The sequence below is a fragment of the Siniperca chuatsi genome, linkage group LG19 (assembly GCF_020085105.1).
Source record: "Siniperca chuatsi isolate FFG_IHB_CAS linkage group LG19, ASM2008510v1, whole genome shotgun sequence".
NCBI classification, from domain to species: Eukaryota; Metazoa; Chordata; class Actinopteri; order Centrarchiformes; family Sinipercidae; genus Siniperca; species Siniperca chuatsi.
The window spans coordinates 10,784,948-10,810,616 of record NC_058060.1 but is presented as its reverse complement, the minus strand read 5'-3'; the positions used below and the strand labels follow the sequence as shown (position 1 = coordinate 10,810,616).

General features: G+C 41.0%; 2 protein-coding genes across 2 annotated transcripts in view; both read right to left on the bottom strand.

The window, feature by feature from the left end:
* The window catches only part of bmp6 (bone morphogenetic protein 6), a 45,947-nt gene that overhangs the window by 5,981 nt on the left and 14,297 nt on the right, over positions 1-25,669 (bottom strand). The window contains exons 2-4 of the mRNA XM_044177204.1: positions 12,557-12,749; positions 9,073-9,221; positions 8,629-8,826 (exon numbers count right to left, since the gene is read on the bottom strand). Of these exons, the coding sequence (XP_044033139.1) occupies positions 8,629-8,826; positions 9,073-9,221; positions 12,557-12,749 (540 nt within the window). The remainder of the gene's footprint in view (positions 1-8,628; positions 8,827-9,072; positions 9,222-12,556; positions 12,750-25,669) is intronic.
* The window catches only part of zgc:101569 (uncharacterized protein LOC449822 homolog), a 49,639-nt gene continuing 36,587 nt past the window's right edge, over positions 12,618-25,669 (bottom strand). Inside the window, exon 8 of the mRNA XM_044177210.1 lies at positions 12,618-12,749. The gene's annotated coding sequence lies outside the window, so the exon portion shown is untranslated. The remainder of the gene's footprint in view (positions 12,750-25,669) is intronic.

Sequence of the window (25,669 nt, the reverse complement as noted above, 5' to 3'; positions counted from 1 at the left end):
ACAAGCAAATAATAAATGTATAGATTTATGTCTATGCCTGCAAACCACATCATCTGATTTTTTTTCTACCAGAAAAGTGTCTGTGTGTGTGTCAGAGAAAGAGAGCGTCAGACTGCAGACGGGGATTTGTCACTCAGTCACAGCCACCACCCAGCCACTCACCTCACTTACTCACCAACAGCAGCCTTGGTTAGTCTGCTGGAGTTGGAGGCAGACACGCACACACACACACATACACACAGACAGACAGACAGACAGTATATACAAACACATTTCAATTATGTAAGGGTCATTGATGCTGGTTCCTTACATCTCTACATCTATCATTCATTACCACTGGCACTGTACATACACAAATACACACTCACACACAAATGACCTGATGTTTATCTGTTTAACAGCCAAATCTACTTAGCCACTCATTAAAAGGCAGAGTTGTAATTTAAATTCATCACCAGTGCTAGTTGCATTAAGATTTCATCATCAAATCACATTTAATTTTGAACAGACGCACTGACCACACTGCCCAGACCTGTGTGTTTTAGCTGGACTCTTCTCAAATATAGGAAAGAGAAACAGTTGGATTTGTCACTTGGATTCATCTCAGCTTGAAGTAAATGAGGAGAGGGGGAAAGAGAAAATAGACAGAGAGGACTCAGACAGAGCAAGAAAAGAGAGGGGCTAAGTAGAGCGTGACGCTAACACTGCCTGAGTTAGGGCTTCAGTTTCTACCACCTGTGCTAAAAATGTGCAGGTGCTCTGCAATAATAAGGCACTTTGTGAAAGAGCATCCACCAAACAGCATGTAGAATAATACAAGAAACGTCTACAGTGGGTTATACAGCACTCATAAGGATTACTGTATAACTCACTATAATGCCAAATGTTTAAGATCACTTTAGATAATCACAGTATTTAATTTTAAAAAGGTTCATGGAATTTGCTACCATCTATATAGTGCATAAAAATGTTCCCAAATACTGTTCACATCACATTCAACCCAACTCTCCTCCTCAAATTTGCCTTTCAGATGTCATCAACCAAATCAGTTGCAGATCAAGTGCAATCAAAATGTTCCCTGAACAAGAACAACAATGGAGTTTCTTTCTATTGCATCAGAACATGAATATGTCATCTGATTAAACGGGTTCATTCTGCAAGAGACAGGAAATGAAAGGTGAGACTGGTCACGACAGGCAGTTGCAAAGTGAGGTCAAATGGTCATCCGTAACCATCAAATACAGTCAGGTGTTTCCCCAGTTTAGGGTTCCTTCCTTTCCAATAGGAAGGGAAGGGTGGGTCACTGGGTGTCTGTGAAAATACAGTTTATACGTGTGTGTGTGTATGTGTGTGTGTGTTCGCTGGTGTGTATGCTTTTATGGGTGCACGTGGACTATGTGGATTCAAGCACGCATGTTTGGCTCCATGTGCATCAGTGTGTGCCTAAATATGTGTGTGCAGATGATACACATGGATACCGGGTCACATGTGCTCGTCCTGCCTCCCTGCGGACTGACTGGCCTGCCATAGTCTTCAACAGCAGAGAGCATTCGGACTGAACAGATTTACTGTATGGAGACCTCCACAAATGAGGAAACAGGCTTGTCCTAGACCAGCTGCTGTAGGATTCTACTGATTTTTTCCTATGATTATTACAATAACAAAATCAACTTGTTTTGGGGTTTTTTCTTGCATTGTAAGGCACATTTGTAGTGTGTACAGTGTTTATATACAGCAAACATCCAAGGACAGAGGAAAAGCTATTGAAAGAACTAAGCTGATTGGCTAAGTGACTCGGCTGACCTGATATGAACTTGAGGTGATGTTTATAGAAAGAGGAACTGAAACATTACAGTATTATAGGATGATAGGGCTTCCACACAGTTAATGTATAGAGATTTATGAGTCTGTATTGGAATATGGACCGCTGGGGTTTTAATAACTCTGGGCTTGTCATTTGCATGCCAGTCAACATGGCTCTGTAAATAACATACTGTATTCAATGCTTCCAAACACTGACATACACACTGGCTTAGACTGCACACACCCATATTATACACACACACACACACACACACACACACACACACACACACACACAGACCCCCTGCTCCTTCATCCACGTCTAGTTTATGGTGCGCGACATTCAGCTTCGGGTCAAATCACAGCCCAGGGTGGAGGGTGAATGAGGCTGCAGTGCTGCCTGCACACTAGTCAGACTTCTACACCAGTAGCCAGTAATGTAGTTCCTCATGAGGTGTCTATGGTTGCAGGCAGGGTGGCAAAATCTGGTCGTCTGATTTATTTCTCTACACTTCTCTGCACACAGCTCAGATTTGCATGCTATAAATACCATTAAATGAAATGCTCCAATACTTACTACAATACTACTAAATTAACAGTGTATTCTTCTATTTGTTTTTAGGATAATTTAATGCCACACTTGCAGCAGTAAATGGGGTTTAACACATTTGGATAGCATACTGAGATACTGTCATATTATCAGCTGATAATTCCTGTAATTGTCAAAATCTTCTTAAACTAACTGAATTGAACAAAACATTAAAATAATATCTTGCTTTGCCGTATGCTGTGCAACACAAGGTATAGTATTTAGCAACATATTCCCTTTTCCTCTCTTTCTCACACACACACACACACACACACACGCCTCCACACACAACTCATTTTCCCTGCACCTCTTGGCCTTCAAAGCCATCAGCATTTACAGTCTGTGGGGCTCTTTAAGAGGAATAAAGCTGATATTTACAGTGGGCTTTCATTGAGTGTAAAGGCCCAGATTTGTGGTGCCCATAAACCACATCTCCCCTTCCTGCTTGTAAAAATTTAATGCCACACAGCTACCGCTGAGCTCCGGCTCCCATGAGGCTTCTATTCATTGCTTTTTCCTTCCCCTGACAGAGAGCAGAGGTGGGAAGGAGAACATGAAAAACTTACTCATACATATTATACTTATTATACTCATTTGTATACTACTACTTTCTGCTATACTAATTCAAAGTCTGTGCTTACTACACTTCAGTGTATTTGTGAGTATTCCAGCAGGTTTTAGTTTTACACTGTAGTAGGTCTGCACAACAATAATAATAATAAAATAATTAACAAATAAATAAATAAATAACATAATTCAGATGGTTTTATGACACTCATTCATTAAAGGAATAGTTTGACATTTTGGGAAATGTACTCCATCGATATTACTCTCACGCTAAATATGAAGCTACAGTTAGCAGGCAGTTAGCATAGCTTAGCCTAAAGACAGGAAACAGCTAGCCCTGCTCTGTCCAAAAGGTAACAAATTCCACCAGCACCTCTAAAACTCACTAATTAAAATCTTGTTTGATCTCATATTTAATCTGTACAAAAACCAAAGTGTAAAAACAACATGTTGTGATTTTAAGCTAAGCTTGGCTAAACTAACTGGCTGCTGGCTGTAGCTTCATGTTTAATGGACAGAAATGAGTGGTATCAATCGTATCTAACGAAATAAGCATATTTCCTAAAATATCAAACAATTCCTCGGCAGCACCTAAAGAACCAAACCATGAATTCTAGTTTCACCTGCTTCTTGTACTGATGTCAGGACCAAATATTTGAACATCAAATAGAAGCAGAATTTCCTTTATTGACATGGTAATGTGAATGAAGCCAGTGGCACAGTCCTACTCCCATATTACAGCAAGTTTACCTAACAGTGTTTAACCTGGAAATGTTTCTCTGTGAGTAGACAAGCATCCATTTGACCATGTGTCACTAAAACTCCACTAAAACCGATTCACATTGAATTCATTGAGCGGTTGCCGGTTCCCCACCCTGTCTATAGCAGGGGAAACACTGCTCCTTAATAAACGTAAGCACTGTAGCTCTTTAACACTGAGACTTTCGATATACTGTACTGTATGAGTCCTAGGCTGATATTAACCCTTCGCTACACTACTTGCCTTTCATTAAGCCCCTAAACACTTTCACCAGCACCTATGTCAGGAGGAAAAGGCTATAATTTATATTCATCACATGTTGTTCCAAAAATACGAGAATTAAATGGTGCCAATTCAGACGTTATAGCCAGGGTGTTTGGTGTAGGAAGTGTGTGTGTGTGTGACATTTCAACCCCAGCAGGCCACAATCTCTCAAACCGCTTCACTGTAATTCTATAGTTTGCTCCAGCAATTTCTCAAATCAAAAGTGAGAAAGGATTGCGGCTTTTACAGTAGCAATTACATAAATTCCCACAGAGGTAGTTGTGACAGAAAACTTGGGTCCTATAGGCCCAATGTTTAAAATAAAATCTGGGTCCTTAACCTAGAAGAAGGAAGGAGAGAGTCCCGGTGGCCATGAAGACATGAAAGAAGAATGTCACTGTTGTCCCTGATGTTCCTCCTCTCTTTTCCCTCCCACCAACCACTACTACTGAAGTTTATCTTTCTTCCTGTCTTTCATCACAGAGGTTATTAAACCCTGTGAGGGAGCTCCGCCATGTCTAATTACTCCAACGGTAAACAAAAGGAGGTTGGGTGGGGAGGGAGTGAGGAGAATGAGGAGGAGGAGGGAGGAGAGGAGAGACAGATGAAAAAACACCGCTGGCCAAGTGCCGTGTTATTATAATTCTTTAAGCGATACTGTTAGCATGGTCAGTCTTTTAGCTGTGCAGCTAATGACTGGCTAGGCCTAATTACAGGCCGCCTGTGCTGCGCCGGGACGTGATGGTTGTTAACTTCCCCCACAGTCAAAGCCCAACCCGACTCCCATTACCTCCCCAGCCTTCTTCGCCCACAAAACCCCAAATTACCTTCAAAGGTGTTGTATTGTTCTTTTGGCAAGGTACAAAGCAGCATTTTCCACTGTGCACACATCAGGCACACCCAGAGGGGGCAGAAGCATCAAGCTGACAAAAACATTCATGCATCTAACTTATAACTCCAAATTTAAGAAAAAATATAAACTAAAAAGACCAATTTGCGAATAAACAAGACATTAGTCTGTCTGGTCTGTAAATTGTCTGCTTTTGTGAGTGAAATATGAAAAACAAAGATGATTTGTTACACATATAATCACACCATTATCTCAAAACTAATGCTGCAGATATTTATTTGGCTGTATTTGGCTTTCGTCATCTGGAAGACATTTAATATCACACGTCGTTTTCAATCCAGCTTGCTAAAGTCGTGAAAATGAGAAAATAAGGCCCAAGGCCTCACAGGGAATACAATAGGGAAAATAAAGTTTCATAGTTAAAAGGTTGTTTTATATCCTTAGCAGGCATTTTAGTAATTTATGACAAAGCCAAGCAATGTAGCCAAATGTATTCCATCTAAATGAAAATTGACAAAAATAGCTCTTAAGGTTTCAGTTATACTTAAAATGAGGACAAAATGGTACCAAACTGATAAAAAAGATCCAGTAAAATCAGGACAGTGGTTAACCACGCAGGTCAGGAGTGTGCAATTTGAGCAGAGGAGGGAAACTATTTTTAGAAAACACACAGAGCAAAGTAACTCATGCTGAAAAAAGGTTTTTAAAAAGCTTCTATGTGGAAGCTAGCGCACACTAGAGCAATTAAAAACAAACACATTGCTGCCTTCCGGCCTTAGATCTTGTGTTTTTTCGGAAAACAAGTATCAGGGTGAATTATTGGTGAAATACTCCTTTTAGCTGGAGCTGTGGTGGCCTGAACTGATGTACTGTAGCTCTGTGCCAAACAGAAACTGGGGGACAACGTCCACATTTTGTTTCTCCCCATGAGCGCTCCTTAAGACGGATGCTCTCCCCATCTATCCTGTCCTCCTCCCTGTCTCTGGAGTGAGTGATGCCGTATTGAAACCATATGCCCTCCTGAATTCCTCACGGATCCTCCCATTCTGTCCAATCCCAGCAGTCCTCTGCTGGCCACGGACACTCGGCTGTCGCGAGGGGGGCCTCGCTGCTTCCTGTGTAGGATCTAAATATTTACACTCCCTGTCGTCCCGAGTGGCGAGGCGGAGAGGTCTTGATGTTTTGGGTTATGTAAAGTCCAATCCTCCAGGACGCATATTTAACAGATTGTCCTTGTTAGAACAGATTTTTGAGCTGATTCACCTCCGAGAACATTTTGTCATCCTCCTGATATAGACACAAAAGCAGACTATAGCCAACTGCCTTGTTCACAATTTGCTTATAAAAATAAGAGACAGTCTATTAGCATTTAACTATTTATTTAATTATGAATTCATTTATATTTGACAAAAATATGCCTTCATATATTGAAAGAGAGCAGAGATCTGTTACAGAAACGCTAACCCACATTGTGAGCACATGGTGTGCACCTTAGCCCTCTGATTCACTAGTGTACCCCAGTATCACCGCGTCTTCAATCTTGACTTAAAGTCTTAAGACATCTCAAGCCAAAGACAGCTGGGTAGAAGAGAGTACAGGTCTGGAGCCAAAACTGAACATGTGGTACACTCCAAGTGTCCTGTAGCATAACAAATGATGAGTCTTTGTTCTCTGTTATGTCAGCTAAAGCTTTCATCTAATGCAATTACTGAGAAAAAGGCCTGCAGGAATTCAACTTACAACCTCTTCTGTTAACAGCAGCACACTGTAACCTACTGAGAAAGTGAGGGAGATGCACTGAACAAACAGGAATCTGTCAGCAAGTGTTTTTCAGAGTAGTAGTGAGAACAAACCCAACTTGTCCCACAAATACGTCTGTATACCATGCAGATGGTAGAGCCATTAAACGGGGCAGCAGAAGAAGCAAAGCAGAGGTAAATCGCTTCCCAGGTAGCCAGCCAAGTCGGGTCGTTTGCAGCTGTGTGTCAGTGCACTAAGCTGTGTTCTGGCACCAGAGAACTAAATGTGAGCCCACTCTGGCCCGGATTTAGCCAGGTTTTTGGGGTGCAGACTCGAGCCATTTTGGGCTGAGATTCAGCTACAGTTAGCTAGGGCTAGCTTTGGGCCAGCCTCAGCCCTGGGAATCAGCACAAGTATACTTGGGCTGATTTTCGCACGTCATTTATCACAAGTCTGACATAAGTTCAGCAAGCAGGTGTGCCGAGCTTAGGCCACTGTCGGGCCAAACTATTTTGGCTACCTGAAGCTCAGTATATACAAAGCCCTATGAGATATTTAAATACAGCAATACTATGTGCTATGTAAACTATGCTACAGCATGTAGACATTACTACTGGTATACTCAGTTTTACATATCTTTATTTGTGGATCCAGGTTTTAGGCTGATATTACTCACATAAATCCATGGTAGACTATAAGTATTTTCTGACCAATTTAAGTGATTTAAGTTATATAATGTTCACATATATGTTTATATTGCACAGTTTTGTAACCATAACCATGATCATTAAACTTTAACGAAGTGTTTCAGTTGCCTAACCTTAACCACACTTTAACTGTAGTTTATTTGCCACAACCATAATCTTTCCATTACCTTAACCGTAGCTGCTAAGCGCAGATTTTGAAGAAAGCAAGAATTTTAAAAATGTTGGACATAAGGAACTAACTCCTAACTCTTAGAAATATCACCAACAATTAAAATATACTGAGGTTTTTTACCGCTGCATACAGGGCTCGCCTCTGATACATAGCATAGAGTCAAAGCTTTGAGCCGTGAAGGCTTAATATTAACACAAGGCTTCATCTGTCAAATTAGCCAAGGATCAGACCGATATTAACAGCAGGCTCACTGAGCGCTAGCTTTATGTATTGAACTAGTCACACAATGAAGTCTCACAGGAGCAACTTAGCTTTAAGCGCTCTAAGGTCTGGCCAGAATTACACAGCAGGTGAAAGGCGGGCAGATTAGGGTTTGATTTAATTTGAAAAGCTTGCAGAGCTCATAACATCAGGCTTATATCTGCTCATTACATCATCTGCTGAGTAGAAAGAGAAGCAGGGAGGACTGGTGAGGATGAGGTCACCTGTCACGATGGATTCGCCGCCTGCATCCTAAATCACTGAAAACTCACTAATCCACTCTTTTGTGTCCCTGCCATTTTCATGTATTGTCTAAAATCTTCTCTTCTTATCATACACATCTTTCATCTTTCAGTTTGACCCCAAATTCTTAAACTCCTTTCTCTTCTATACTCTCTCCCTAACACCACCCATTTGCTCTTTGACTATAAAGTATTTTTTGCTCAAATCTCTATCCAAACCCTCCATTCAACTCTCTAGCTCAACCTGTCTGGAGAGGTGCCACATAAATCCCCTTCATAAATAAAACATCTTATATAGTGCTCTGAAAAACACTATTCCCTGCTGAAGATGCAGGTTTCGGGATATACCTCACTACCCTAAATCCATGCAGAGAAACTACAGTAAAAACAGATTTTGGACATCATCCCTGGGCTAGGATTTTCATCTGATGGGGGCTGATTAGAGAGAGATCCGGATGAAGTCAGGTCCAATTTATCAAGTGTCTCAAAGAGGAATACTTCAACCAGACTTCAAACACATGCTACCCATCCACCGATCTAAACAGGTTAGACATCACTTACGGATGTAGTGAGGTTAGCTTGAGGTCAGTTTTGTGTCTGATTGTGTTCATGGTTGTATTGTTTGATGAGGTCAGTTAAGGTTCAGTGTTTGCGTAGCAGACATCAGACTGACCTGCTGGGCCTGGCCCTCTGGATCCCTCCTGTGGTTGTGTGGATCGGTTGCGGTTCTGCTGGCGACGTTTTCCGCCAGTGGAGCGGGCGGTGCGGATATGCATTTCACTGACTTTGAAGAACGCCACCATGAAAGGCTGCTTCTCCAGCGCACCGTCACGTCCCACGAGCCCTGCCTCCTTGGAGCTGATGCTCTGCCCTGTTTGAAAAGACACAGCACTTAAAAACTACACAAGGCAACATTTACCATAAAGGTTGTGTTGGTTTTAACAAGTTGCCTAAATTACATTGTCAGTTATGGTCATTTTGTCGACCAGAGGAAGTGACTTACTTAAACTACTAAAAAATGTAAATGTTTCTTTTAACTATGGATTAATGTTGTGAAATTGTGTGCATTGTGTGCTGTGAAAGTAAAAAAAAAAAAAAAAGTGATGTAATCTCTTACCGCTGCTGGTCTCCACGCTGACCTGCAGGCCCAGGTTGTGCACCGGGCTCATCACCCAAAGGTTGCTGGTGGCTGTGATGTCAAACTCCAGCCAGCCCTCCTCAGCTGCCCACAGCCTGCGAGACTCCAGCAGGAACAGGTCTGCCTCTCTGAGAGAACATGGGAGAAGATACAAAAGAAAAATAGCTTGGATCATAGATAATAATAATAGTTTTGGGACTTGACTGTGTCAGGGCTGGGTGAAGCTAATTAGCCAAAGAAACATTTTTGCAACCTAAGACTGTCATCTAATGAAAAAAATGATGGGTAGGAGAGAAATAAGCTAATATTATCGAGCCTAGCACCGTAGCACATACTGGTAAAGATGTAGTCAAACCACTTTAAGTTAACTAGTTGATGTGGTTATCAAAGGTGGCCTTTAAAGTTCAAAACAGACAAGCTAGTTAGTATGCATGTTGGCTTTTTGCTAACCAGGTTTTGAAGTCTAAGGTTTTTAAGACCTTTTTTAGTATTCAAAAAAAAAAAATAAATAAAAAAGATAAAGTTGCAGGTTGCAGAGAGAGTCGATGCACATGAAATCACTAGCAAAGACGGGCAAAAGTAATATGCAGGAAACGTCGGAAAACAAAGGTGTATAGTGTGCTTGACTCTGATGATTATGCTCTGTATAGTTGTTGGTACATTGTATTTTATGCTGTTTGACTAAAGCAATAAAATACAGAGGTACAGAGGTACCGTACAGTGTGATTATAGCTCAGAACACCGATCTACCTCTTTAAGAAACCAAGGGAAACACAGGAGCTGTTGGTTTGTATCAGGGTAACAGTATCATAACAGAGTGACAGAAAGATGGATAGCTTTGACCATACAGTCTACCTCTCTGAGGGACAGGAAAAAGGAAGGAATTAAATCGTTGGTATCAGGCTACAGGCATGTTAATATCATTTACAATATTTTGTGTGAATGAAATCAGGCTGCAAAATGGAAGAATGTGTCAAACGGGGGAGGAAAAAGACCCACGTACTACAACTGTGGACTAATTAATGAAAAGAGCAGGGGAGTTGTAAAGAAAAGACAGAGCGTGAGTGATAAGAGGGCCTGTCCTCCCACTGTCCCATTACAGTAGTAATATCACAGCGTCGGGTCTGTCGGACCCTCCTCCAGAGCCGACATCAAAGCCTCACGACCATCCAGGTGTTTCGGAGAATGCCCCTGCAGTCATGCATCAGCAGCCCCTCTTTATTGGTCATTAATAAGAGTGTTTCTGACAGCTTCCGTATGAGCTGGTATTCCTTGTTTTCCCTCATGCACACACACACACACACATTCATTCCACCCCACTGCTAAGTTCACACATTTGTCACAGCGTGGGCCAGTGTACCAATGTTTCCGCCTCATCGTCACAGCCGCTGTTCGGCTGACGAAGGACGGCAGGAGGTCCATCAGAGAGCCGCCTGCAGGGTGAAGGCTACTGAGAGCCGACTGTAAAACTTCTTATTGACTGATTGCTTAAATGAACTGGAATAATAAGGTCAAGGGTGACAGTTGTGTTTTTTTGCTACAATAAATCTCCTTTATAAGTCTTGTCAGTGAGTGTTGTTAAAAATGTAACGCAAGGTGGGAGAGTATAGCTCACAGCTGGTCTGGTTATTTCATGTGCTTTCATCTTTTAAACTGCTGAAAGGGCATATTCATAAAATTGTAAAAGCAATATGCAAGTCTGACATCTGGAGGGAAAGGATGCAGAGGTGTTCAGTACAAGAAGGAGATTATAACTGCCAGTATACCTAAGCAACATTTTAAGAATCAGAATAAGGGCAATATTACTGTTAGCAGGAATTGAAATATGGTTATATGGAAAAAGTTAGGTACTCTATAATAGCTGGCAAAGTGCTGCTGAATGGGTTTTGGTCAATAAAAACAGCCTTTGCAGCAACCTGCCTTTTCTCAATACGATGTCAGGCCTGCCACATTTTTGGCATTGTAATCTCTCACATTCTTTGCCTGCTGTTAGCGAAACCACCCCAATCAAATGAAAAGTACAAAGGGTGTCAGGCTAATTAAGCGCTCTATCATTACGGCTTAGAGTCAAAACAGGAGTCAGGTTTTTACGGGAAGGAGGGGCACGCGGTAGTTAATAGGCTCCCCACTGATGGGGCGATTACAAAGGTACAGTTTTGCAAAAGGTAGAAAATGGGGGAAAACAACAACAAAGACTTTTTCTCATATAAACCGTCAAACCTCAGACGTTACTGTCAGCACTGCGGAGAATGAAGGTAAGACTGTAAAATCAAAGCAGTTACAACTTTACTGTCGTACAGACGTTACTGATTTTTTTCAGTGGATGCATGTTGCACCTTGAATTCACACCTACAAATCACAAACACCGCGTGAGCAAATTTTCTCCACCTGAGAGCACACCATCCAGGCTGTAATTTTCTTCAAGGTAAAAAACCTATCCTACAATAACACAAAAATTGGAGATATATGGGCCCTTTAATCTCCAAATATCTCCAAAAATAAAAGGCTTTACCACCAGGCTGGAGAGCACAAACCACCCATTGTAGGGATAAAGGAATGCAACAAATAAGTAGTACCCATAGAAACCTTTTGACAGACAGAAAAATATACTTTGTCAACATCTATAGCTGACGTACTTTTTCACTCTGCAGACCTCAGAGTGGATCAGCTTTAGCCTGAGACATTTGGTGTTAGAGACCCCACCTTAAGGTGTTCAGGTGTTTCTTGATGATATTCAACACAATATATTAATCAATTCATTGATGTGAATTCATTGAGAAACAAAATATACTGGGTGACATGAGATGTTAGCCTAAAAATGTATATCAGAAATTCTCTTCATCTTAGAGTTGGTTCTCACTGGGCGGGCTTGATAAAACACAAATAGCATTCAGAAATCTTACTGGATGTTTATCTGCCCCTGCAGACGTAATGTAAATGTTTGGCATGTATTAGCTGTGCTCATTTGGGGGACGGGAGGATTTTGAAGCTGTGCTATTTCTGTAAGACATGGTTTTGCTTGATTTTACAGTATAAACACTGCAAGGGCCCAGAGTCTGTGTATCACACAGGGACAGACAACTTTTTTATAATCAGAATCTTGACCTTTTTGTATCCAGAAAAAGTCAACTGAGCATGCATGCTGTTGAATTGTTGATTCCCAGTACAACCACAGTGCAACCCCTCTGCAAACCTACCAGATCCACCCGAGTTCGGGTTAATGCACAAGCATGTTGCATGGCCAAGCACTGTTCCAATCCACAGAACTTTATTTTAAATTTCACCCAATACGTCAAAGCTTTGTAAGATACCAAATATGGCAGGCTGAATTACAGGGTAATGTATATAAAATGATAACATGAAAATCAAAACTCTGTGAATTTAGGATGACAGAGTCTGAATATGATACAGAGAATTGCATCTAAGCTCACTATGTAATCATCACTGTGTGTGTGTGTGTTACCTGTCAGGGTGCTCCTTGACCACCTGGTAGACTTTGAGTAGGAAGGTGTCATTGCGGAAGGCGCGGCTCACACACTCCTTGTAGAGGCGAAACTCTGCTGCGGTGACGGCCTCGCCCTCTGGGATCTGTGACAGGTTGAACTTAAACTCCTTGTGGTGACGCCGCTGCGCAGAGAGCTCCCTGTCGTACTCCACTGTGGGATGGAAACACACACACACACACTATCATAACATTATGCACAAAGAGAAAGAGACAGGGAAAGATAATACAAGCGAAAAAAATGTATTCTCCGAATAAAGTTAAATACTTGTATGCAGGTTTTCTACTCCTAATCATCAGAAGAATTAGTGTTTTGATTAGATTTGTACTTTGGCAAATAATGTAGATGATAGTTCATTGATCTGCCCTTTGACCTTTACAATGCTTCTTCTGTGGTTTTTCTCACTTTCATGATGCATTTTCTACAAATAGGATCAAATTGCATATTTACAAACAGGGTTTCAGTGTAAATATACAGTTGTCAGTGATGAGCGGATATCCTTTTTACAGACACAGAGGTCGACCATAGAAGCCTTTAAAACGATCACATGTCTAATAGGTTTTCGTGGCTTCCAGTCTCCCTAAATAAACCCCTGTTATCATCAGTCCAAAGCAAAAGCCCATGATTTTTTCAGCGGCAGCAAACTTAGAGACGTTCTGCGACCACTTCTGATGCCGTGAAATGACAAAAACCAACAAATGTGCTCCCTCCTATGCTTTTAAGTGCAATATGCGGCATAATGATAATGTTCTCTCCGGGGATTCGGTTCCTGTCTCAGCTGGAGGTTTTTCTCCCACAGCAAAGAGCCTGCAGAGTCAGTATGTCGATGGACACACAGAGTGAGAAGAGGGAAATGAATAGAGGGGCATGTCAAATGCAATTAGAAGGTCGTGTACAGAAATACCCATGCAGACATAAACGGTAAATGCTAAGCCTCAAATATGTGCTATATTCTGCAAAACACACAGAAAACTAGTAAGATAATTGCTTGAGTGCCCAAAAACACAAGTCAACGCACTCTTACTATTCTTACTCCATCACACTTTTACTGATTGAAATACTTTGTGTGTATGTGTGTGTAGTGTGTAGCATATGACACTCTATCGTCATCTCCACTCCAGTGCAGTGAGGTTCAACAGGCTGCAGTTTCACCACCACAGACTGCAAGCGCAGACTCACTGGGAACCACAGCTGGCAGTACACTACCGCCTCAGTTTTTCACTCTCAGTGGGACCAAACATAGATGTCCAACATCATGCATTTGCTTGTATCTGTCCTCTACTACCGCTGCTGCAGCTGCTCCAGCCTGCAGGATTTTAGTTAAAGGAATAGTTAGACATTTTGGGAAATACACTTATTTGCTTTTTTGACAAGAGTTTGATGAGAAGATTGATACCACTCGCTAAATAAGAAGCTACAGCCAGCAGCCGATTAGCTTATTTTAGTGTAAAGACTGGAAACAGGAGGAAACAGCCAGCGTTGATGTTTTTAGCCTGTAAAAATATTGTTTTGCGGCACGTAACTAGGGGTTATATGCTGGATTAAGACTAAAATAGCCAGTCTGGCTAGTTTAGTAGAAGCAATCGTTCGATATTGCCCAAAATTATTACTTACTAATATGAAGATACTGCCTGACTTGATAAATGACAGAAGGCTATCCACTACAAACATCATGGAGTCTTCCTCCTTCCTACATTAACCCAACACATGGATTCATAATTAGTGTGTGTCCAACTGTTTCAAACATACTTAAAAAGGTACATATCTGAGGTAGTAAAAAAAAAAAAGTAAAGGGGAGGTCTATGAAGCCAATATTTGTTACTTTTTATGTTTCATTTTGAATATTCATTTGGGTTCTTTTATTGCCCAAACCTTAGGTAAGAAGAATTGAAATTTTTGTACCTGAGCCAGGCTTGTTAAAACTTTCTGGTAATTTTATGAGGTGGGGACCCACCCAAAATGGACCAATGACACATTTTGTTCCCCGAGTCATAGCCGAAGAGAAAATTTTGTTGATGTGAGAACACTGGAACCAATCAGACTCTCCCAAAAGTGCCAGCCCCACCTTGTACCCACACCCAGGAAGGTCAACGCTCCCCTCATCCCCAGACAATTCCAAGTTACATAAATGCTTAACTTAAGTAACAAACTGAGCAGAAAAGGCAGGGAGGGAAGGCGTGTCTTTCTAGCTTCATTGCATTTCTGAGGAAAATCAGTACAGTCCAATCCTGAGGCATATTGCTGTGACTTGGTCAAAACAAATTACAATAATTGAAGCCTCTCAGTTTAAGTCTGAGCCAGTTCTGCCTCTCTGTACTTCAAACACTTTCCACTGAAGCAAAGGAAACCACCTATAGAGAATGAGATGTTATTCACATCAGCGTCACTGTGACTTCTATCAGATGTGACAGTGACCATCTCATCATTGTACTCCACAAGCTGCCCACACACACACACACACACACACACACACACACACACACACACACACACACAGATGTCGCAGTAACTGTGTGTGATAACGGGTCTGTTTTTGTGTAGGGTAGATAGATCAGCTAAGCTTGTGTGTCTGTGTGTGGAGGACTTAAGCAGAGGTCATGGTACTCTAAATGACTTTACAACACTCCCTTCAGCCGCCCTGGGCTTAAAAACCAACAGCTTGAAATTTGATATTCCCTATTTAAGAATCGACTGACTTTTTGGCACAAAAACTCTTTGATAAACTGACTGTAGGTGGTGAGAAGGTCAGGAGGAGTTATATATCAAATATTTATTACATCTGCTGCAATGCGGTGTATGTCAAATCTACAAAATATCAGGCACCTAACTGTACACATTATTTTTTAACTGTATGAGATTGAAAACTTTTAACGGAAAACCTGCGGTACAAACTGGAGGTGTGGGGTTTGAAAGATTTACCAAGCAGGAAGGCTCTAACGAAAAGATGCTTTTGGTTGCATTATGGGAAATGTAGGATCCAGTGTTTTTGGATCTTGACCCTTACTAGGGACTAAAAGTCAGTATATCTCGGCCTCTGTTGCTTCGAATTTGATAATTCTTTTTTTCAATCTGTCACCCACAAGTCCCCCTACTTTATGGAAGACCAAATACTAAATTGCTGGAGTGCCCCTTTAATATTCATCACCCACTTTTCGCCAAGTGGGTGATATAGTAGCTGTGAGAAATTCCCAATTTCTCTGACTTGGAATTACAACTCGTAAGCTGACGTGACTAGGCTACTCATAATAACTGTTTGTACAATGTGACATGAACGCAGCATTAGTACGCTCCTCTGACTTCTTTACAGCCATTTTTAAACTTTGTGTAGCCAGCACAGGGCCAGTTACACATACACAAACTGGGAGTTATCCAGTATAGCTGTGGTCTTCCAGTAAGCAGCTCCAGTGAAGCAGCAAGGGTGTTAACAGTGTGGTCCTAGAATTAAACTGCAGACTTTTTATATTTTGTATTTCCTGAAAAATGCTACAAAATCTACAACAATCATACAAGAGCAATGACAGAGATTCTGGCCAAGGAGGAAACTGTTTTCAGTGTGGTTAAAAAAAAAAAAAGAAAAAGAATGCATCCACTGATTTCATTTTAATGAAATTCACAGGACACATTTCAACAAGGCACTCCTGAGCTCACTCAAAAACTCACCAACCTGTTCAAGTTCAAATCAATCTTATTTGTTTATCTCAGAGGGGAGTCTTTTTGAATGGCGTCCAGACGAAGACAAACACTTAAAACTATGAAATATGAAGACAGCGACAGCATCACATCTCACATTACCGTACACTTTATCACTGCAGTCACTCTGCGAAGTGGCCTGGGAGCCACACCGTTAGCGGCTAAGTAGCATTCCAGCTGCTTCTCCACCTTCTCAGCTTGAAATTCAATTGAAATCCACTGAGGTTTTGCATCTAAAATCAAAGGGAAGTCTTTACACGACGCGTACAGGGAGCGTAACCTCTGTGCTAATCTACCATGACGTGAGCTTTGAGACAGGAACACACAGAAGGGAAAAGGGATTTAGCTTTGGATGATTCAGAGAGGAATTCATTCAGAGTGATTCTAAAGATGGGAAAACTGATTATATTAGTGATTTGGTGCAAACAGTGCTCGATGGAAACCGCAGGAAAAGAGTGTTTATGTGTGATGTGTGTGTGACTACTAATCTGTAGGTGTATTTTATGGCTTTATTTTACTACCACACTCCCACCGTTGGTCACCAGTTCATGAGAAAATACACAGAAACATAAAAAAAATGACAAGTTCATTTAAACAGTCAACTATTTCTCTTTCATTCTCACTCGCTTGAACACACACTGAGGCAGCCAAGGTTAACCAGAAAACCTGATAATAGGGAATTTCTCTGATGAATCACCTAAACACTGGGGGTGATTTCATCTGCTATGAGAAACAGAACGACACATGAGAAAGAAAGAGAAAGAAAAGGAAGAGTAAGAAGAGGAGAGGAGAAGGGAATAAATGATGACTGCTTGAATGGTGATATAGGCAGAGATAGACAGACAACACACGACTTCAAGTTTTGAGGCAAAAATATGGAACGAAAGACAAAGAAAGATGGTAGACAGAGATAAAGAATGAGATTGAGAGAAAAGCAGCGAAAGAAAGAGATTAAGAGAAACAGGAAGAAGAAGAAGAAGAAATAATAAAAGAGATGAAAATGGATTAAGGATTTGTTTGGGGGGAAGAAAGTTTTTTGTGAATGATGTATCACATTGGATAGCCTGAATGGAAACAGCAATACAGCAAAAAATAAAGCATAATTTGTATGTCAATAAAAAAGAAAAAGGTTAGGTCCGTTAAAATAACACAGGAGAAGAAAATGACTGTGGGAGAAGTGGATTAGATGACAAGTCCAGACGAAGAAAGACAAAGTCAGTTGTCAGAGAGGGGAAGATGGAGAGACCAAAGGGACAAAAATGGAGGGAGAAAGGGAAAGAGACAGAGTCTGGGATGCAATGAGAGGAGGAGGGAAGGAGACGGTTAGTGACAGAGAGAGAGTGAGATGGACGATTTGCAGATTCACTTGGACGCTTTGATAGGAGCTGTTCTCTCGTTTCCACCTGCGCAACATCTGGCACCGCTGTCCTGTCCTTGCTGCTGTAGGTATTATGGCAACCCACACACACACACACACACACACACACACACACTGACCCTGGGAATCTTTTGCTATCACATGTATTCATATGGTCCTTATATTCACAGCCTGGCTAATAGTCCACCTCACATCAGTGATCATTCTAATATGATAAGGGAATATCTTATTGAATACTATGCATTCTGAACATTATATCATTTTACTGTAATGGTAAATCAACAGCCTATGACTCTGCATTAGTGTTGGACAGACTACATTATTTGAAAAAACTAAACAAAAATCCTCTACAAACTAGCTTTGGAAGAACTGAAATCACACTGGAACTTCAGTGTGGCTTTTTATAAACTGAGATGCGTGCCCCTTTAAGAAGCAAAGGAAGGGAAAAGGTGCTGAAAGAAAGACAAGTGAGTGAAACTTTGAGCCAGAAGGCTGTCTGTGCAGGGGGAGGCTGGCGGATGAGTGGACAAACAGGCGAACACGATTGAAGAAGAGACAAAAATGAATCTGACCATGACTGATAACCACAACCTCTTGAGTAAAAATAAAGTACAGCAACTGCCAGTAACAAGTTAAAAGACACTGAAAGCTTGTGAGGATGCGATCGCCAATTTGGTAGGAATGATGGAAATGTACCAGAAACAGAAGAGAGCAGAGAGTGGGATGAAAACTATAAGTAGAAAAAGGAAGGAAGGAAGACAGACAAATTTAAAAGAGAAACAGGAAATACTCTAGAAAAATAGTTTAGAGGAGGAGCATAGCAGTGTTCTTCGATGTGAAGCAGAAAAACCAAGAGTGTGCACTTAAGGCCCTGGGGTGACAGGCTGACTTGTCTGTGGTCAGTGGTCAGTGCTTTTGCTCACACTCCTAACACCGTCCAGCCAATCCCTCAGAGGGACAGCTGGCGAACAGCCGCCTGCATCAAATCCCTCCTGCTTTCTCTCACACGTCCCACAACCACAGAGCAAAACAACCAACAACCACCTTCTCTTACCAAAATACTTTTTCGCCCTTCATCAACACTCAGCTGGTAAAATTAACTAAAAGGGAACATTATGGATGGCTTTTTCAAAAGGTAATTATGTCGTCAGATGTCTATCCATTTTAAAGAGGGGATTATTGAAAGCTTTAAGCCTCAAAGTTAGATGAGTAATTAACTTTTCCCTTGTGGCGTTGAGGCTTGTGCAAGGAACCACCAGAATAGGCATGTGGCACAGTCTTTACGAATTAGATTCCTAATCAAAAGTGCATCTTCTGAATGAATCTTTAATGCCAAAATATTTTCCAGTGTAGTATCCAGTGCTGCGATGTAGATTACAGAGAACAGAGCACCTGTGACCCAGTTAATATAGTCTTAAGGGAGCTCTTATTAGATCTGTCAGTGAGATTTTACTAAGTACCAGTTTGATGACAGAGATTTGGATCATACTGCCAATTTAAACACGGTTGCAGACATGTAAAACACACAAATGCAAATCCCTCCACCTCAGCCTGTAGCATGCAGAGCCTGTTCTATGCTGTTTTGTGCCACAAGACAGTCAAACAAGACTACGTAACTGCTGAACAGTGGCCACTGTAGCCACAAGTGTCTTTTAAAGGATAGTGGTACGTTAAATTTCCCTTCATTTCCCAAGATTCTCCTGAGTCATTTGTGGTCAGACTATTAAATAGTTTATCTGTGACATGCTAAAACATGTAGCACAAGTAGAGAAGAGTTATAAAGACTGACTCAGTAATGTCAGTTACACAGCAATACAGCATCTATTTAAAGCTTGCTAACATTGACTAACATTAGCCACTATAAGCTACTGGTCATACCAGACCAAGTAAGGCTTTAGCTGCAAAACCCTTGAGTGTACTGAACTGAAGGGTGCGTTTTCTTTTGTAAGAGGAATCTTGTATTTCCTCTCTCAAAAGTTACATAGTATCACTTTAAAAAGTTCAGAGACTTCTAAACAGTACATTGCATTCATAATAAGTGGATGGGCAATCAGATCAGATTCAGATTAACGCTGCCATTCAAACAAATCTTAAGCCCATACACCCTGATCTCTTCTTCTTATAAAAAAAATACACACACAAAAGTAATGTGTTGTCTCTGTAAAACATCAGCATAAAGCAAACTAAAACTTCTCAAGCCTGAATTTCTCACAGTGATGTAATTACTGTGTATTAATTCCCTCTAATGGGAGAGCTTTATTTGTGCCACTGTCCTATATGCAACATAAAGTTGCTCTGATTAGATCCATAAGGTGTGCAGATCTGTTATGTACCAGGTTATGTAGCAGGTTACTGGATTAATTTGTAGTATAATGCAGTATATTTCAGCATTTACTGAGATTCAGGGAACAACCCTACTGGAGCATTGGAGAGTTGAATGCCTTGCATAAGGGCAGCTTAGAGGGAATTGTTCAAGGAGATGAAAACGCATCTTGCACAGACCCTCCTCACAAATTTTCTCAACCCCATCGCCAGAAAAGAACGTAGATATTGGATGATTCTGCAAAACCCAGGATGGCAAAAAAAAAATTCTACAGTATCTGTGCATGGAAATTACGGCATGGTTAAGGTCAGGGAAAGATCGTGGTTATGGTTAATAAAAACTTGGACGTTAAATGCAGGTTTGTGATGGGAGGTGAACGCCACCACCACAACCTCCATACCCTTATTTTTCCAGAAGAATACACTACTTCATGCGTTTGTACTGGCATTGGACGTAAATTGTAAGGTGCAGAATCAGCTAATATGGATGGAATTCCTAGGATACTGGACTGGCTTTTCTAGTCAAGATTCAAACCTGCAAGCCACACTCTCATCAATCTTTGTTCCTCCCATCTCTATCCCATAATGCACCACACAACCCAGGGTTTTCTCTACCTCTTCCACTTCATCCAAACAGGAAAGAGTGGATGTTGACATTTAGTTTGAGAGACAGGTACAGTTTCAGTATGATTTAAAAGACAGTTTCATGCTCTGGCTTACTGTCCTTGTAGCAGGCAGTGTTTGGTTTTAGGTTTTCCACTCAGTGTCTCCTGGAAGAAATAGGATGATTGCAGTCGGAACCACTGACCTTGCTGAACTAACATGGGAACAAGAAGACAGTGTTGCTGTAAAACAAGCTGAGCTTTTCTCTGCAGTACTGCAAAGATTCCAGTATCTTCTCAATAACCAAGCAGTGTGGGAGTTTTATGCGTAGAGCATGCCAAAACTGAATCCCGAAGACCCTCGTAAAAATCTCTGCTTTCTAATTAAATCTGTAATTTACTATTGCCTCTGACACATAATGCATCACACTGCAGGAGAGGCTATGAGAGGGAGACAAAAATGAAAGTGAATGAGGGAAAGGAAAGAATAAAAAAGAAGACATTTTCACAAACACCCTTCAATTAAATGTTTGCACACCAAGAACCTGTCAACATTGTTAAAGACTTTGCGGATGGCTAAACCAATAAAAAAATGTTCTGGATGTCCAAGGCATGAGAAGAATCCATCTGTGTTTATGTAATTACAGCCCATAATCTGTCTGTTTTTTCTCTCAGACTTGATGGTTTCTGAGGATAGGTCAGATATGTCCATGTCTTCCATTTGTCGTTAATTCCTCCAAAGTCCCAACTAATTAAAGGTTTGGCCCATCAGATTGACTTTCATGAGAAACTTTTGCAGTTGATACAATCACAACTCTTCGGCGAACACCACTATTTCATTCACAAAGAAAAACATCTCATTAAGTGGAAATCTTTATGCTGTAAACACTAGTCTTTCTGAAGAGGCTCAAACCAGATTTTATGCCTCAAACTCTTTAACCTTTTGCATTGATGCAGTGTGGAAAGATAAAACACGGAGACAGCTGTTGATTTTTGCAAAGCAGATGAATACTGGCAGCTTACAGTACACACACACACACACACACACACTGCAGTGGTGTGAGCTGCCTGAGGTGTGCTTGGCTGCCACCAGGCACTGTGTCCTCCTTCTGCTGAGTGTTTTGGCTCTTTGTAGTCAGGCAGCTGGCAGGGCAGCTCCTGGGGTCGAAGTACGGACGAAAGGGCTGGGGGTCTGCTGGGAGTAATCATTAACTTTGAGCAAGGGTGTGTGTGTGTGTGTGTGTGTGTGTGTGTCTTTGGAGACTCATCCTGTGCTCTGATCTTCTCCCCTGACCCAGCATCAAAGCCGACACACTGAGCGCCACAGGACCAGTCAAGGGCCACTGGCAAGAGCGAGAGTTTATGTCCGATGCATGTAGGCACACACACACACACACACACACACCTCTACATGTATTATAAAAGGGCTTCCACATATGCATGCAGGGTAGTTACATGTATATGGGCACTGGCACATGCACAGATACGGACATAAATGTCAAAGCGAAGAATTAAAACACACCCTTGCATTACAGGATCCTGCACACATGAGAAAAAGAGAACGGAGAGGCTTACACTAACATTCCCACACACACTTTGCGATACACAGACAGTCCCAGAAGTCAGTGGTGTGAGAATTCAGGGCAAGGAAGGAGCATCGGTCCATAGCGAGGATATGAGGCAGTGAGACCAGCCCTTTTTCTGACTGTCAAGCCCCATTAGCAAACACAGAACAGCAGCCGACAGCTTTACTCTCAGTGTCCAGCAGAAATCAGTACAGTGATTTTAGCACTTACTAATTACTGTTATGTGTTCCTGACAGACAGCTGGGAACAACCAAGAAATGTGTTTAATGCTTAGAAGGCCAGGCACTTTAGGTAATATAGCAATTTGCAACGATTTTATATAAATAAACTTAATTTTTGCCACAGAAACTGTGATTCAACCCACAGTCGGTTCATGAAAGCTTTTACGTTTACGGCACAAAACACCATGTGTGGGGTGTCTTTCCTGGGAAAATTCCTCTGGTGCACAGGAAGTGATGCGTTTTATGTTTCAAGCAGGTTAGTTTGGAATAAACAAAAAGAAAAAAGGGGATCTCTGGGAAATGCAGCGCAGAAACATTACAGCAAAGACAATTTATGTCAGACAGAATGTTTAGATGCAGGCAAAAGTGCCCCAAACCGTTTTTACCCAAGTGTAACACATATGTCTGTGTTTTAATTACAATTAAAACATACAGACACATCGAATTTGGAGGATTTGATTGGGGTTCTGTTCGGGACATTACGGTGTTAGATCTTTTACTATTTGGAGTAATCTTGGCTCTCTGTCACTAACTTTCCCACATTATCTTTTATAAAAGATTGCAGAGCCTATAGCACAGATAACAAAATATGGCATTAGTGAAGTAACCTTGATTGCATTTGTTTACTTCCACCTGAGCTGGTTGGATGTGACATTTTCGTGACCTGCCCAGATTGGTTTATTGGAAACATAATGATAACACTAAAACAAATCACAGCAATAAATCAAATTGTGTAGAAAAGTTTGTATTGTTAAGGTCACCTCATAGGCTGCACATGAATGTCTCTTCAAGTTGAATGGGAGCTTTAATATCATTTTGATTAAAAAAATTGTTTTTCATCATGGCATAATGTCCATTTCTAGACATCTGAATAGCTATTTGTGCCCAATTAAATGCCTATTTAGATTCAATTGCTCAACTGATGTATTTCCTTTCACTTTATTTTCCTGCAAAGGATTAATAGCACTGTCAAAATAACACTTTATATAATACGTAGCACTTCCTGAGAGCCTGACAATTTAGGCTGCATTTTTCCTCTTTCACACACACAGACACAAACACACACACAGACATTCATCAAGGGCCTGGATATCCAGCTTGCTCTTCTTCCATTACCTCCCACAGGTTATAGTACATAATGACCTCACTGGACAGGCATCCCCAGGAACAATGGCCCCATTTGAACCATATAATCACATTTTTCTACAGCCATCATCCTCCATATAATCCTTGAAAAACCATTTGGGTTTGTCAGGCATACTGTTCCAGGATGCACACAAACACACAAACTCACACACATCCACAAAGGACGAGTATTTGATTTTTGTTCCCACCAAGCCGAGCTCTATCACCACTGTGCTGCATTCCATGCAAGATGATAAAATAAGGGCTGGACACACATCTATCTTTTGTCGTTTTGAGATTTTTAGCTAGTGCACAATATGTGTGGGGTTGTATGTGTGTGTCTAACCCCAAGGGTAGGCGGATAATTTGCTGTAATTGCTCCTCAGCTGGGGCTTTGCTAACAGATAGATATCCGAGGTATGGCTGTTGGACTGTGTAGTATCAGTATTTTCCATCGATGGACTGACAGCTGAGAGGTAGCAGTCATCAGCTCTCTGTTGAGTCTCCAGTTGGCCTGCAGGTAGCTGGATGTGTCATACCTGTGTGTCAATAGGAGATTTTATTCCATCTCTTCAAACGCTATTACTTAGGATTAAGATGTGGAGCCACTAACTCGGGTGCGGGGGACAGTTAAACAAGGTACGTGAATGTTTGTGTTTTTCTGTTCTTGCTATGCCCATTTTCCACCACTGTATTGTACGATAAGGTAACATAAGGTAATGGTAACACAAAATAACATAAGGTAAGGTAACGTAACATAAGGTAAGGTAACTCAACGGCAGGTAAAGGTAAGTAAGGTAATATAAGGTAAGGTAATGTAGCGTAATGTAGCCTAGCGTAGCATGGCATAATGTAGCATAACATAGCTTAACATGTTGCCATTGTAAGATGTTTGACTTTTACTTCTATTGTCATCTGCACAGTTTGGCAAGAAGTTGATGTCACAAAATTTTGGCTCTGCTCAGATTTAAATTATAGGCAGTGCTAGGAATTCTGTTCATCATGATTCGTCAAGCATATCTGTCATCATATTACAACAAACACCATTTACCAACACATCTGTAATAACACTAACTATTAACAAAGCCAATGAAATGTGCATGTTAGACAAACAACAGCATTCAAGCCCTGATAAGCATCTAGGGGAGAAGAGTGTTTGAATCGGCTGTAAAACATGAAAAGGTGTACCAAAGGATATCAAAGAATTTAGAAGAATCAGGGATGCACCACACAACAAAGTAGAAGTACAAGGAAAATACTTCAAAAATGAAATAAGATTGTACAAATATCAAGGTCCACAACAAGCACAGCAGAGCAAAACCACAAAAAAGTATTTTGAAGCAATGTTTTAGGCCAAAGTTATCTTGTATTTCTGAAGCATCCCGGTTTGTAAAAAACAATGGAAATGCAAAACAGCACCGAAAGCCAAAACCTCACAAATGTGTAAAAGTTCAGGTTATGGAAAGTCTCAGTTCATGAGTTGTTACATTTTTGCAGTCTTTTAAAACTCACTTTGCCCAGTTCTTCTAAGGAATGTTATTTGGGTTTAGTGTTTTAAATAAAGATTTAAATTAAGAGGTTCAGCATTTGAGTGAAAGTTCAGGGGCCCAGTTCACAGAAGCAATTTTGCAAGCATTGCTTACAGTTCATCACAGCAGCATCATGTTTCACAAAAGATTGTTGCTTGCAAATTGCAGATAAATTTCCAAGTCCTGCAGTCCTTTTGCATACTAATGTTTGGGTCACATATATGGCATTTGTTTTCATCATGTGTTTTAATTAGCAAAACATGTCAGAATCTCATGTTGCAGATGCATTTTTGCAAATTTGGTGAGACCCAAGTTTGGAGATAAGGAGGAGCCTTGTGAGTGCATGTACACATTCAACCTTCACACCCATGGCTATAATCATTCTTTATACAGCATTTGTGTCTGTTTGAACACTCACAGGTCTTAATGGCCACAGAGAAAAGCTCATTGACATTAATGGCCAGTTGCGATTTCCCCAAAAGCCCCTGTAAAAACAAGTGTTCGTTTCACTGGACACCAATTCGAGCCAATGAGCTGTCAACAAAAGACGATGCTACATCTTTTTCACATTTATAAGGAAATTCCATGAAATCAGGAAAGAAATGAGCTGGAAAATAAAC